General features: G+C 48.5%; 1 protein-coding gene and 1 pseudogene across 1 annotated transcript; both read right to left on the bottom strand.

Annotated features, from left to right (window-relative positions):
* Nucleotides 1–3828: 3828 nt before the first annotated feature.
* Nucleotides 3829–7977, bottom strand: LOC125514025 (uncharacterized; annotated as a pseudogene).
* Nucleotides 7978–7995: 18 nt separating this feature from the next.
* On the bottom strand, nt 7996–11827 carry LOC125514026 (putative trehalose-phosphate phosphatase 1). The gene is made up of 11 exons (XM_048679273.1): nt 11692–11827; nt 10496–10658; nt 9966–10405; nt 9739–9879; nt 9572–9643; nt 9294–9395; nt 9148–9204; nt 8888–8989; nt 8553–8771; nt 8361–8453; nt 7996–8271 (listed from the first exon to the last, which is right to left on the bottom strand). Exons 3-11 carry the CDS (start codon nt 10245–10247, stop codon nt 8221–8223), a joined length of 1119 nt encoding a protein of 372 aa, XP_048535230.1. The 5' UTR covers nt 10248–10405; nt 10496–10658; nt 11692–11827; the 3' UTR covers nt 7996–8220.
* Between the last annotated feature and the right edge of the window lie 4098 nt (nt 11828–15925).

The raw sequence follows: 15925 nt of genomic DNA, 5'->3' as shown, positions 1-15925 counted from the left end.
ACCCTTAACTAGTCTCTGTTTATTCTGCAACTCCCGTTTCGAGTTACTAATCTTAGCAACTGAACTAGTATCAAATACTGAGGGGTTGCTATAAACACTAGTAAAGTACACATCAATAACATGTATATCAAATATACTTATGTTCACTTTGCCATCCTTCTTATCTGCCAATCACTTGGGGTAGTTCCGCTTCCAGTGACCAGTCCCTTTGCAGTAGAAGCACTTAGTCTCAGGCTTAGGATCAGACTTGGGCTTCTTCACTTGAGCAGCAACTTGCTTGCTGTTCTTCTTGAAGTTCCCCTTCTTCCCTCTGCCCTTTTCTTGAAACTGGTGGTCTTGTCTACCATCAACACTTGATGTTTTTCTCGATTTCAACCTTCGTCAATTTCCGCATTACGAAGAGCTTGGGAATCGTTTCCGTTATCCCTTGCATATCATAGTTCATCATGAAGTTCTACTAACTTGGTGATGGTGACTAGAGAATTCTGTCAATCACTATCTTATCTGGAAGATTAACTCCCACTTGATTCAAGCGATTGTAGTACCCAGACAATCTGAGCACATGCTCACTAGTTGAGCGATTCTCCTCCATCTTTTAGCTATAGAACTTGTTGGAGACTTCATATCTCTCAACTCGGGTATTTGCTTGAAATATTAACTTCAACTTCTGGAACATCTCATATGCTCCATGACGTTCAAAACGTCTTTGAAGTCCCGATTCTAAGCCGTTAAGCATGGTGCACTAAACTATCAAGTAGTCATCATATTGAGCTAGCCAATCGTTCATAACGTCTGCATCTGCTCCTACAATAGGTCCGTCACCTAGCGGTGCATCAAGGACATAATTCTTCTGTGCAGCAATGAGGATAAACCTCAGATCACGGATCCAATCCGCATCATTGCTACTAACATCTTTCAACACAATTTTCTCTAGGAACATATCAAAATAAACACAGGGAAGCAACAACGCGAGCTATTGATCTACAACATAATTTGCAAAATACTACCAGGACTAAGTTCATGATAAATTTAAGTTCAATTAATCATATTACTTAAGAACTCCCACTTAGATAGACATCCCTCTAATCCTCTAAGTGATCACGTGATCCAAATCAACTAAACCATGTCCGATCATCACGTGAGATGGAGTAGTTTCATTGGTGAACATCGCTATGTTGATCATATCTACTATATGATTCACGCTCGACCTTTCGGTCTCCGTGTTCCGAGGCCATATCTGCATATGCTAGGCTCGTCAAGTATAACCCGAGTATTCTGCGTGTGCAAAACTGGCTTGCACCCGTTGTAGATGGACGTAGAGCTTATCACACCCGATCATCACGTGGTGTCTGGGCACGATGAACTTTGGCAACGGTGCATACTCAGGGAGAACACTTCTTGATAATTTAGTGAGAGATCATCTTATAATGCTACCGTCAATCAAAGCAAGAATAAGATGTATAAAAGATAAACATCATATGCAATCAAAATATGTGACATGATATGGCCATCATCATCTTGCTTCTTTGATCTCCATCTCCAAAGTACTGTCATGATCTATATCGTCACCGGCATGACACCATGATCTCCATCATCTTGATCTATATCAATGTGTCGTTACACGGTCGTCTCGCCAACTATTGCTCTTGCAACTATTGCTATTGCATAGCGATAAAGTAAAGCAATTATTTGGCGCTTGCATCTTATGCAATAAAGAGACAACCATAAGGCTTTTGCCAGTTGCCGATAACTTCAACAAAACATGATCATCTCATACAACAACTTATATCTCATCACGTTTTGACCATATCACATCACAACATGCCCTGCAAAAACAAGTTAGACGTCCTCTACTTTGTTGTTGCAAGTTTTACGTGGCTGCTATGGGCTTAAGCAAGAACCAATCTTACCTACGCATCAAAACCACAACGATAGTTTGTCAAGTTGATGCCGTTTTAACCTTCGCAAGGACCGGGCGTAGCCACACTCAGTTCAACTAAAGTTGGAGAAACAGTCACCCGCAAGCCACCTATGTGCAAAGCACGTCGGGAGAACCGGTCTCGCGTAAGCGTACGCGTAATGTCGGTCCAGGCCGCTTCATCCAACAATACCGCCGAACCAAAGTATGACATGCTGGTAGGCAGTATGACTTATATCGCCCACAACTCACTTGTGTTCTACTCGTGCATATAACATCAAACCATAAAACCTAGGCTCTGATACCACTGTTGGGGAACGTAGTAATTTCAAAAAATTTCCTACGCACACGCAAGATCATGGTGATGCATAGCAACGAGAGGGGAAGAGTGTGATCTACTTACCCTTGTAGATCGACAACGGAAGCGTTAACTTGGTTGATGTAGTCGTACGTCTCCACCGCCCGACCGATCAAGCACCGAAACTACGGCACCTCCGAGTTCTAGCACACGTTCAGCTCGATGACGATCCTCGGGCTCTGATCCAGCAAAGCGCCGGGGAGGAGTTCCGTCAGCACGACGGCCTGGTGACGATCTTGATGTTCTATCGTCGCAGGGCTTCGCCTAAGCACCGCTACAATATGACCGAGGTGGAATATGGTGGAGGGGGGCACCGCACACGGCTAAGGAACGATCACGAAGATCAACTTGTGTGTCCATGGGGTGCCCCTTGCCTCAGTATATAAAGGATGGAGGAGGAGGAGGCCGGCCAAGGCTTGGTGCGGCCAGGATGTGGAGTCCTACTAGGACGGGAGGAAGGGAGAAGGAAGTGGAGGAGAAGGAGAGGTGGCCGGCCCCCTTTTCCCTAGTCCAATTCGGACTAGAGGGGAGGGGGGCGCAGCAGCCCCTTGGCCCTTTCTCCTCTTCCCACTAAAGCCCATCAAGACCCATTGCTTCTCCCGTAACTACCCGGTACTCCGAAAAATACCCGAATCACTCGGAACCTTTCCGATGTCCGAATATAGTCGTCCAATATATCAATCTTTACGTCTCGACCATTTCGAGACTCCTCGTCATGTCCCCGATCTCATCCGGGACTCCGAACTCCTTCGGTACATCAAAACTCATAAACTCATAATATAACTGTCATCGAAACCTTAAGCGTGCGGACCCTACGGGTTCGAGAACAATGTAGACATGACCGAGACACGTCTCCGGTCAATAACCAATAGCGGGACCTGGATGCCCATATTGGCTCCTACATATTCTATGAAGATCTTTATCGGTCAGACCGCATAACAACATACGTTGTTCCCTTTGTCATCGGTATGTTACTTGCCCGAAATTCGATCGTCGGTATCCCATACCTAGTTCAATCTCATTACTGGCAAGTCTCTTTACTCATTCTGTAATACATCATCCCGCAACTAACTCATTAGTCGCAATGCTTGCAAGGCTTAAGTGATGTGCATTACCGAGAGGGCCCAGAGATACCTCTCCGATAATCGGAGTGACAAAACCTAATCTCGAAATACGCCAAACCAACATGTACCTTTGGAGACACCTGTAATACTCCTTTATAATCACCCAGTTGCGTTGTGACGTTTGGTAGCACCCAAAGTGTTCCTCCGGTAAACGGGAGTTGCATAATCTCATAGTTACAGGAACATGTATAAGTCATGAAGAAAGCAATAGCAACATACTAAAACGATCAAGTGCTAAGCTAACGGAATGGGTCAAGTCAATCAGATCATTCAACTAATGATGTGACCCCGTTAATCAAATAACAACTCTTTGTCCATGGTTAGGAAACATAACCATCTTTGATTAACAAGCTAGTCAAGTAGAGGCATACTAGTGACACTCTGTTTGTCTATGTATTCACACATGTATTATGTTTCCGGTTAATACAATTCTAGCATGAATAATAAACATTTATCATGATATAAGGAAATAAATAATAACTTTATTATTGCCTCTAGGGCATATTTCCTTCACCTTCCCCTCCTGATCGGCAATGACATGCCCCTCCGAGTTGATAGCGGGGATGAAATTTTTGGATTTCCTGCCGTTGGCCACCAAATGAAATAGCTTGGTGTTAGCGTCTCCATCTTGCAACTAGTTCAACCTTGACCTATGTCTCGCAATCGTCCTCTCCAGCGAAGCGAGCCCAAGCACCAGTCGTTTGAGAATGTTCCTAAGCCCTCTCTCCTCATCAGATATCACACGAGATTCTTGAGCACAATCGAACCTGAGAATCACCAGGTTGGCCACCGCTATCTAAAGCTTGATGTTCCCGACTCGCCGCTGTCCCCATGTCGTGAGGTGTTTGGCGCAGTTTCTAAGAAGTATATCCAGACGCAAGAAGGGGTCAGTGATGGATTGGTCACAAACCCATCCTTCGGCTACAGGATCCATAAACCCCTCCAGTTTCACCCAAAAATCTCAAATCTGAAATGCCTGCGCGGCTGCAGGTGGTCTTCCATAGAGATATATAGGGGACAGTGATCCGAGATTCCAGTGGAAAGAGCCTGCATCAAGCACTCCGGGTATCCTAGCTCCCAGTCTATCGAAACGAAAGCGCGGTCAATTTTCTTCATCGTAGGAACGCTCCTTCATTGCTCCACGTAAACCGCCTGCCATGGAGGAATAGCTCTTTGAGGGCATTGTCATCCACAAACCGTTTGAATCTCCCCATCATCCTTCTATCTAACAGATTGTTGTTCTTGTCTGCCGCATGGAGGATGAGGTTGAAGTCGCCTATCACCATCCAAGGTCCCAGGCAGAGTGCCCTCCTGTCCGAGAGATCTTGCAAGAACATGACCTTTTGAGGGTCCTCTTGAGGCCCATATACAACCGAAAGCCACCAAGAAGCTCCTTCCCTCGGTGTGACAAATCCCGTGATGAAGTTAGTGTCGCGCACCGTGTTAGAAACCATCGCTATGGAAGAGTTCCAAGCGATGATGATGCCACCTCGAGTGGCCGAAGCCGGCAAGTACGCAAAACCATCGTAAGATGGTCCTAAACATTGCATAATCACATATTGGTCTACATGCTCCAGTTTAGACTCTAGGATGCACCAGATCGAAACATGCATAGAGTCCGCTAGCTCCCTCAACGCATCCCTCCTAGCTGGACTATTAAGGCCACGTACATTCCAGCATACTAACTCCACCGGTGAGTACGACATGGGGAGGCAAGGCTCCAATGTCGGCACCATGCCATCTACGCGGACGAAGCCACGAGCTTCTCCATATCTCCCTCTAGGTTCAACGGTACTGCTTTGCCAAAGATCGCAGCGATCGCCCTTAGTTGTGGTTCTTGGAGTGGTAGTCAAACATATCACGAAGTTGACCAAGAGCTCCCTCCGACACGGCCAGGTCATCATGGGCAATGCCCAGCGTTTTGAGCAGGATCGTTTCGGCCGCAGACGCCTTGGATTTAGATCGTGCCGAGGAGCACACGGATCTGGTGTTACGCCGGGGTGTGAACGGGTCCTGGCCAGCGCGGACGCCACGCATAGCTTCGATCTCCTTTAGCAGCGGGGGGGGGGCAAGTTTCTTGAGAAGCCCAGTGCAGAAAGTTTTGATGTTGCCCAAGGCGACCTGTTCTTTCTCAGTGAGTTTATCTCCTTCCGGCAGAACTCCCGTCCCTTGGACGCCCCATTCCTGCGACGAGACCACGATTTGCATGTCGTGCGACGTAGTCATGTCACATGCACATGCAGCATCAACCAGATCCCTAGGCGGCCCCACCACCACATCAGTCTGGGGCGACCCGTCCTGGTGATCATCGGCGCTGGCACATCCAACCAACGCACCGATATCTGGGCCCGCGGGGCAACTGGGTGGGATGAGCTCCTCCATAGGCTGCCAGCCGTTCGTCTCGGGTTGCGTGGCATGCAGCAATTCTGGCCGGATTAAGTGCGCCTCCGAACCCAGGTTTGTAGCGACAGCAGAGGCTGCCACACCACCATCCTGGGGCATGGGATCCGTCGTGTCCATGAGTGCGGCAGACGGCCCCACTGGTTCCACCTCCTTGGCAGTCATAGACTCAGTCATGTCTGACCTCAGCTCTGGGATCTGCGGCTCCCCCACCGAAGCTGGCTTTGCCAGCCCAGCTACCGATGGGACGGCTAGAGGAACCGGCGTGGGATCCGCAACTGCCAGAACGTGGTCTCTCGAAGGCTCCACCGCAATCTCCACCAAATGATTGGCTTGTCCGCCTACCAAAAGTGTCGGCTCCACCATCTGCGCACCTGGGACAGCGGACACGACCGAGTCAAAAGCACCTCCAACTCCTGTGTTGCTCTGATCCGCCGGCGATGGGATGCCAAGTGTTGGCATCGGATTCGCCAACGGCACCGACGGGCATGGCCTCGGATTCGAAATTCCTGGTCTTCCCGAGCCTGGCACATGAGGGGCCCCATCAGTAGCTTTAACGGACAGCTCTGCCGTCATTGGCGGAATCCTCCAGTCCAAGGGCCCCACACGGCCAGCCAGGGCTTGCCGGTAGGAACGGCCACCGCCGCCTCCTGCCGCCGGACCAAACGAACGCCGACCAGCACCGCGGTCATCCAGAACTCCTCGCGTCCAGGGAAGCACTTGCACGTCACCACCGGGGCCCAGATCGTCGGAGTCATCCGGCAGCCCGCTCTGCCCACTGTCATCCGAGCTCCCTTCCCTTCTCCAAAGATCCGGAGCGGAGAAATCCCTCATCCGCCTGATGTGAATGATGGTGGGGTACTCCAGCAATTGCAGGAAGGATGGACGGCGCGCCGCGGGGTCTGGCATCTGCTCCGGCGGCTCAGGCACCCACAGCCGCTTGGCAACCGGCACCTCGTCCGGATCCACACACCACGCTCGAAGCTTGAACAGAGAGAGATCTTCTCGGCTAGCAGTTTCCGGAGCCAGGCTATCGATCCAGCAAGAATCCCCAAGGAGCTCGGCCGCCATGCCACGCGACCAGGCATGCGACGGAACTCCCTCAATCATGATATCCACCTGTGTGTCCGCATGATCCTGGATTTCGCTTGAGCTTGACGAAGCCAGGGCTTGACGAAGAGCTTGATACTGTCATGCTCGATCACGGGGGCACCCAGCGCTCTGTTCCGGAGCTCATGCGACGCAAATACAACCAGAAAATCCTCGGGGTGGTACTTGTGCATGGAGAATCGGTGCCGCGGTGTGTCAAGCTGGCGTGAGATGGCGACCGCCGCGTCCTCACATGACACCGGCGGCCTAGCTCCGCCAACGTACATCAAAACCGCGAGCTGCAGCCTGCGCTCAAGCTCGTCCATCCCCGGAGAGCGTTGCAGAACACAGATGCCAGCCTGCGCGGCCGGGGAGGCCACGCCGGCCATCACGAGGGGGAGATTGGGCGCAACTGACAGAGCTAACGCACGCGGCGCACTCTGTCCAGGCTCCTGCAATGTCCGCCCCATGGCCGCAGCCGCTGGCGGCGCCGGCATCGTCCCGGACACCTTAGCAATCACAGCGCGACGGAGCTCATCCTCCGGGGTCGGGCTCCTGGGTCTCTTGCACTGCGACGAGACATGCCCCGACAGGCCGCAGCGAATGCAAACAGGGTCGTTGGTGCAGTCTTGCCGCTGATGCCCCTCCTTGAAACAGCGAAAGCAGAGTCCATACATGTCCTGAGGAATCTCGCGGCGCAGAGAAGAAGACGAGGGCGAGGAGCTCCGGCGGCCGTCGCCAGCCTCCTGCTGACGACGGAGCGCCTTCCGGCGACGCCACATGGCCTTCCGGGACGGCCCTTTCTGGCGCCAAGCCTGGTCCGGAGCCGAAGCCCCAGCACCCGCCGGAGCGACACCCGCCGATGAGGAGCGCGCCGAGCCAGGCGACCCCGAGAGCCCCAGCCCAGAGACAATCGGACGCTCCCGAGGAAAGGTCGAGGACACCGAAGGGGGGCTTCGCGAGCCCGAGGCCATCGGAGCAGAGGGTGGACGCCGGGGCCGGAGTGGCCGCCGGCGGGGAGGGAGGTGTGCGCTGGGGCCGGACGATGGCAAGTATTCGCTGGAGTTTTGGCCTTGCTGTTGAGTCATGTTTTTTATTTATCAGCATTGAACGCGAGGGAAAAGGCCTATATCTTGCTTGCGAATTACAATGTCAAGAGACCAACGCAGCCACCGATCAAATTTCTCGGTGGCAAAGAACATGACTAGCAGTACAAGAATATCAATCGACCTAAACGAATTAACAGGGGACGGCGACATCATTCGACCCTAGCTACGGTTTCCAGCGCTGCAAAACTGTCGCCTCGGAAACTACAGTCATCTCCCGTTTGTTCATAGCGAGTGCTTCTTCCACCTCACCAAGGAGTTCAGGAACTCCATCACCTGCACGAGAACCAAACGATCGATCAGGAATCCATTCGTTGAACAGAGCCAGCAGGAGCAGAGCACAAGAAAACTAGAAAGAGCTTTACTTCACACGGGTCCCTGAGCGAGTAGAAGGCTTCGGTTTCCTTGGGCGCCTGCGAGACCAGTATCCCGTACCCGCAGTTCCTCTCCCGGAGCACCTGATGGAACCAACGGGGAAGAAGACCATGAGCTTACAGTTTACAATTGGATCAAAGATCTGAATGGACTGCACAGCTGCCGGAGAAAGAAATGGGAACCTTGAACGCGTCTTCGTCGGTGCGGTCGTCGCCGATGTAGATTGGGATCACGTTCTCGGGGTCACTCAGGCCGAGCGACTGAAGCAGGAACTCGACGGCCTTCCCCTTGTCCCAGTCGATCACCGGACGAACCTCTAAAACCATTCGCCCGTTGGTCACTTTGAGAGTGGGGAAATCCTCCAGCACCTCGTTTACGAGCCGTGCGACCAGCTCCCAGTCCTGCGAGCAGCAAGCAGGCAAAACTGTCAGGCGAATCTGCCGTCCATGGGAGGAGAGACCGAGAGAAGAGGCAAAACAGAGCGTCCAGTGCTCGAGGCGCAGGGTCTCTTTTTTACCTTCTCGTCTACGTTGCGGTAATGAACAGACACGCAGAACTTGTTGTCCTCAACGCTCGCGCCTTCGATTCCTCTCGTAACTTCCAAGAGGGCCTTGGAAACCTGTTGCGAAAAATACCCATTAATACGTACGTACAACACAAGAATCACTGAGCTTTGCATGAATGGAATCCCTGTCATCTTCTGAAGTTTCAGTTGTCCAGTCGACTAAAGTATTACAGTTTGTCAGCTTCATCAGAGTTAAATAAGAAGGAGCGCACCTCATCGATCATAGGCAGAAAATCGCGAGCAGGTTGGAAGAGGTTGGCTTCTTTGCCCTACAAGTAGAGTTAAGAAATTGTGAGTGTTGCGCGCATAAGACAGTGGATTTTATCATCCCTGAAACAAATGAGCAGGAAATGCTCACCTTTTCAGCATTGTGTTCATAATGTGCTGAAGAAGATGTCATTATGTCCATCCCATGACTTCCAGCATAGCAGAGTTCCTTCAGTTTTACGAATTCAAGAACCTGCATAAATTGGAATAAAACTATCAAATTAACCAGCCATTAATTGCATATCACTAGGATTCTGATATCAAACATGCATATATAATATTAACCAGGCATATAATTGCATATCACTGGGGAGGATTCTGATATCAGTACAGGTGACATGTGCAAAGAGTTAGTATAGTCATCAGTACCTTCTTCCGGGACCTTCCACTGACGATGGCGGCGGGGAAGTACTTGGCGACGTTTCTCACAGCAGCTCTCATCTAAGGAGAAAATGTTTTTGGGACAACTATAAGCAGGTGCTCATTTGTTGACAACCAAGAAGTGTTACTAGTTTAAGCAAGTTTTTCTGACATACCACAGGGGACATGACGGCTTTTTCAGGGTCGTCGACGATCGGCGACAGGGTGCCATCGTAGTCCAGGAACACAGCAATCTTCTTGCCTTGTGCACTGGCTACGATCTGCTTGAAGGAAGCCAGAGCAGAGGGGCATTTGGCCTGCAGCACAAGACGCATATCTGTAAGTCTTTCTTCAGAAGAGGCATAAGTAACTAGACTACTGCTCACTAAGTCAATCTTCTTACCATCCATGCACTGTAGGCAGGATCTTCCTCGGGCAGGTTTTCCTGGCCGAAGACCACGTTGTGCTTCTTACGCGGCGACGAGGATTTCATGGCATCCAGCAGCCCGCTCACGAGGACCTCCTCGATCTTGCGCCTGCTGACGTTTACGCCGGCGCCACCAGCGCCGGAGTAACCTCCGGGCCTGACTGAAAACGGCATCATGTTGGAAGGCAGCACTCCCATCAACGACTGGCTCATTGACATCGGATCACTGATGACCGGTGAGCCGTTGCTCAAATCCATCGGGTGGGACGAGGAAAAAATGTGGTCAGAACGGCGGTCGTCTCTCTTTCAGCTGGATTCTCTTAGCCCACTGTCTTGTCGATGAAGAACCACTTCTTCAGCGTTTTCTTGTCACTGCAGGTGTGGAGGAAGTTCATCAAAAGCAGAGTACCTGTGAACTGAGGAGAGAAGGCAGCATAGCGTTAGGCAAAGGGCGTCTGCTCCATGAGAAAAGAGAAGGTAATTCGGGATGATTTGTAGTACAGTACCTTGTCATGCTGAGAGAGATGACACATCTATATCAGAAGAGTGGATTGGCACATAGGAAAAGCCATGCAAAGCCAGCTCCGTTTAACTCCAATGTTCAGAATGATGCAGAGGCCCGGGCTTCAACCTCCTTTTCGAGAAAACTCCGATGTTCAGAAGGTGTCACTGCACGAATTAATCAACAAGAGGACCTTTTCAGTTACCCGGAAAGTTCAAATAGCAGACTAGTTACTTGCACGACGTCGACAACCACACATGGATCAAGTGTCAAGCCATGTTAAATCTGTGTCGTTATCGTGATAGAGGAAGAAAACAACATCCAGGAAAAGCACAAGGAAAAGGGAAACTGTCAAAGTAAAAACTTGCATATAGCTGGGTTGGCATTAACTATGGTTAAGGTACGGTAAACTACTCAATTGCCAAAAGAAATATGATACTTAACCTTGTACTATTAACATTTTCTGAAAGAATATAAACATCTGCAATGATATGCCGGCCCAATCACTGATGTCTGATGCCATGTGTGCTCTGGCCCAGGTGTTAATGCCTTGGTGAGTGTTTCTGTTTCTGCCTCTGAACTTAAGAACGGTAGGTAAACCTAACGCATCTATGTTCTGTACGCAAGTTCAGCGCGATTAAATTGCCAGAGGCGCGAATATGAGAAGAGCGATTGCGCCGCTATACCATGGCCGAAGCATAAGAACCAAGCTATGATGGAAGCATGAGAACGTCAGGTTACAGCAGGTTAGTGGGAAAAGGCCAAGTTTCAAACATTTGACTTGACTATCAGTTCGGTAATTCAACCTTGTCCTCGACGACCAAATCTTCAGCCGAAGATTTACAAGAAACGAAATAATTAAATGAACCTCGCCCATATACACACTGACTGCTAAATGCTAAAAAAACACGCAGGAGATTAGCAAATCACTCAAGAGAAGGGGATTCAATCCAATAGCAGGCTCTGGTCCCCTGGCAAACTGCAACCAGTTGTCTGGCAAATTTCATAGGGACAGAGAGGAGGAGGAGAGTCCCCTAGCAAATTTCAGTCCAGCTTTGGCCCTTGCTGTGCCTTTCGGCAGATGCATCAACACGAAAGAACTTGGAAGAATACTCCTCAAGAACAAATATTTGACCAACCGAGCATTGCATGCGAGCAAGTAAACTAGGCGACTGGCTAGGAGAAGAAGAACATGCACACCTTAGTATGAAAGAGACTTGGATTGGGCGAGAGCGGGGGTCCAACAATACGCGAGGAGAGGAAGGCGGGGAGAGAGGGGGAGAGTGGCATCGATGCCAAGACTATTTATAGAGGCGGAGGCAGGAAAAAGGGCAAGAAAATCTTGAAGAATTCAATGGCGCCTACATGTTTTTGTTAGGCCATGTATATTTGCTAGGTTCACTCGAGGGAGCCCACGCGATTTCAAACCCCTTTCTTTTCTTTTTTTTCATCCAGATTCATCGAACAGGGACACGTGATATAACTGTTGAAAAAGTAGTAAAATTAGATAAATTCACCGGTTGTGGAGCACGTTTCTTCTCCTCGCGTTGCACTACCCTTCACTTACAAAAATAAGTACAAAATATCTACATCTATAATTCTATATCTATTCTACCGTGGTGAGTGCTCAGCATATTTAGCGTGCAATTAGTTACAGTACTTACCAATATTCATGTCAGAGCTAATCATGTAATTAATGCATTAATAATATACTACTCTCTCCGTCACAGTTTAGAAGGCACAGTTAAATTTGCGTGCATTTCCACAATAGACAAGGTTTAGGACGCATTGCATTTATTTTTAGTAGCTAATTAGTACTCTGATATACTATTTCTATATGCATGCGTAGTGTGAATGCTATTTTTTAGCACATCCCACAACCAATAGATAACCACCTAGGTCCCAGAGAATTTCCAAGCGCGCCTTCTAAACCGTGACGGAGGGAGTACCTAATATGTGTGTGCAATCAATGTCTGTCTAGTATGACATGCAAAAAAATATCTGTCCGATATCAACGTGCTTTTTTTTGCGGAAAAATATCAACGTGCATTGCACTTACCCATCTACTAGTACTACTAAGGAGTAGTATTTACTATGGAAAATATATGACAAAAGAAAAATAATACATTCATATTTGAGGTATCCAATCATGTGTTATTAGTTGCGTTTTGAATATTACTGTATATATATAGTGGCAACTTCATAAAATCGTTGGATGGCAACTTTGGGTCTCAACTATCTTTTGATGAAATATAAGCAAGTAAGATGTACTTGCAAAATCCCCGACGATGCAAACAAGGGGATTATAAATCGGACAAGCGGTTTAGCCTGAAGATTTTTTTCGTTCTTTTTGGCGCGGAGCACGATTGCAGTCATGATGCTTCAAGGGTAGGATAGAGGCAAAAAAAATGTTGTATGACTTGGTTCTTCTTTTGCTCTTTTTATGGACTGTCTTGTAAACCACTTAGTGATGAGAAGTCGTGTAAACGTTCGCTCAGTACATTTTCAATATTTTGTTTGACCGATCCCAATAAACATTTTGCATTTTAAGAGGCAAGTTAGGGAAGATTAATAACACCCCTCCCAAGGTGTAATAGCTATTCTGGAAAAAGGGGGATCGTCTACACATTGTGATCTATCTGGAAAAGGAGGATCGCAAGGCTGCATGCTAAAACGTTCAGGTGCATGGACAGTTAGGGCATCTCCAACACTGATCCTCAAACCAGACACCGTATCTGTCCGCGGACCGAGGCAGTCCGCGAACACTAGTGCGGAAGCCGGCCATCCAATCATAGCCGCGTACATTTTAAATCGGATTTCAACAAACTAGATGAATTACATAAACCGGATGATTTTCATCTAAACCAGAACACATTCATTACACTTTCAATATATTTTAATTAAAAAACCGACAAGACCTAAACCTAGCTTACGGCGGCGCCCGTCCCCCATGTCCTTGTTGTTCCCTTCCAGCAATCACCGGGCTCATCTCGTTGTTTCAATGAGCGGGGAAAGCGGACGACGTAGTACTATTCATCAAACCAACATGGCATGATCTCTTGTTCGTTAAGGAAATCCTCACTATCTTTGGAGTGGCATCGGGGCTTAAAGTAAACTTCGCCAAATCATCGGCAATTATGATCCGAGCTGAGACTGAGGATGAAGAGCTCGTTAAGTCGGTGCTGCCCTGGAAGATCACCACCTTTCCATGCAAATACCTAGGCCTCCAGCTAAGCATCAAACAACTCAAGAGATCCGAGTGGCAGCCGACTGTGGATGCGGCCCTTCACATTCTGCCGGGATGGCAAAGGGGCTTGGTGACTAGACCTGGGAGGCTTATCCTCGTCAACCAAGTCATGAGGGCGCGGGCCACACACCACCTTATGGTTGCCGAGGCGCCAAAATGGGCCCTGGAAAGAGTGGACAGAGGTTGCCGGGCTTTTTTCTGGGCCGGGACAGAGGAGGTGAATGGCGGCAAGTGTGTGGTGTCCTGGTCAAGGGTATGCAGGCCAAAACACTTGGGCGGCTTGGGCGTTATTGACTTATCTAAGCACGGCATTGCTTTAAGATTACGATGGGAATGGCTCAGAGGCACGGATGCTTCCAGGCCTTGGCAAGGGATCAACTGGACCGCGGACAAAAAGGTTGCCCACGCTTTTGGGAGCCTGGTTAAATGGAAGGTTGGAGCGGGAGACAAAATTTTGTTCTGAAAAGATCGGTGGCTCCATGGTGCAACCATCACAAAGCTAGCTCCCTTAGTTGTGGCGGCAGTACGTACGCAGGTGGCCAACAGGAGGCTGGTACGTGATGCGGTGTGCACGCATGATTGGATGAACGACGTTGTGGGTGACCTGTGCACGGAGGTTCTTACCCAGTTCATTGGACTTTGGGAGATCATATCGGAGGTTCAATTGGATGCTCAAACTGAGGATAGCCCCATTTGGGCTTGGAATGTGACAGGAGTCTACACCGCATCATCCGCATACAAGATGCTTTGTCAGGGAGGAGTTAGATTTCACTCTTTCGGAGCAATCTGGAAATGTTGGGCGCCACCTGCGTGTAAAATCTTCATGTGGCTGGCCGTGCAATATCGATTGTGGACGTCGGACAGAAGGGCTAGACACGGTTTGCAAGACCAAACATCAAAATGCTACTTCTGTGATCAAGAGGAAGACACGGTTGACCACATCTTGCAGCAATGTGTGTTTTCAAGGCAAGTGTGGTACAGATGCATGACCAGGATGGGGTTGAGGACGGAGCTTTGCCCAACACATGAGTCACGATTGGTACAATGGTGGACGGAAGCTAGAAAACGCATACATAAGCAAACTCGAAAAGGATTCGACACATTCGTGATGCTCATTTGCTGGACATTTTGGAAACAGAGGAACGCGAGAGTGTTCGGATCAAGCCAAGTCAAGAATGAATGGGAAAATATGGACTTGATTTTCGACGATTTGAGGACTTGGGCTACGGCAGGAGCTTTTGGAGGACGACCTATATCCGAGTAGTAGTGTAGCATTAGGAGTGGGGTGGAGGCTTGGTTGGGGTCGGCTTGTGACTACCAACTAGCGCATTTGTAAAACTCTTATACATATTTTCTCCCTTCTATAAAGCTAAGGTACGCCTTTGGCGTACCCTCGAAAAAAAGAGGTGTAGAATGGTGTCGATGCCAAGACTATTAATAGAGGCGGAGGCCAGAAAAAATCTTGAAGAATTCAATGGGCTTACATGTTTTTGTTAGGCAATGTATTTGGCAGGTGCAATCGCGGGGTGCACGTGGATTTCAAACCATTCTGTTTTGTCTAGATTCATCGAACAAGGACTCGTGATAGCTGTTCAAAAAGGAGTAAAATTAGGTCAATTCACTGGTTGTGGAGTATGTTGCCTCTCCGTGCGTTGCACATACCAGATACAGTATCAAAACTTTTATTCAGACAAAGTCGACCAGGAAGATAAATTGTACTCCTTGGATCAGAATTAATTGGCGCGGTCTCTGTATAATGTCTTCATTACATTGTAGAGACTATGTCAACTAATTCGGATTGGGGGAGTGTCAGATTCACTATTTGGGAGCTAAAACATTTAGAATTTTTTAAAAAATCAGAAAGATCTCAATGACATCAGGTTTTTCACAGTATCTGCAAGCATGCAGATTGCAAGGGAAATATGGGTTGCCCTAGAGTGATACAATTATCACGTCCACAGGCTAGTTGTGTCCACTAAAATGAAACAACACTTGTCATCAAAATTATTTTATATCTTTGTATTATCATAAGTAATTCTGTATTATATTCAGCGCCACCAAAGTTATATTTGGAGATTGTATCCATATCTATTACATAAATTATTTGAAAAGGGCTAAGTAACATCACAATGTTTTTGCGTGCAAGAGGACAAACTTATCGATCATACTTTGCTTCTTATAATAGAT

Source organism: Triticum urartu, chromosome 6A (genome assembly GCF_056163025.1).
Source record: "Triticum urartu cultivar PI428250 chromosome 6A, HENAU_Tu73, whole genome shotgun sequence".
Classification (NCBI taxonomy): Eukaryota; Viridiplantae; Streptophyta; class Magnoliopsida; order Poales; family Poaceae; genus Triticum; species Triticum urartu.
This window is presented reverse-complemented; position numbering and strand designations above follow the sequence as displayed.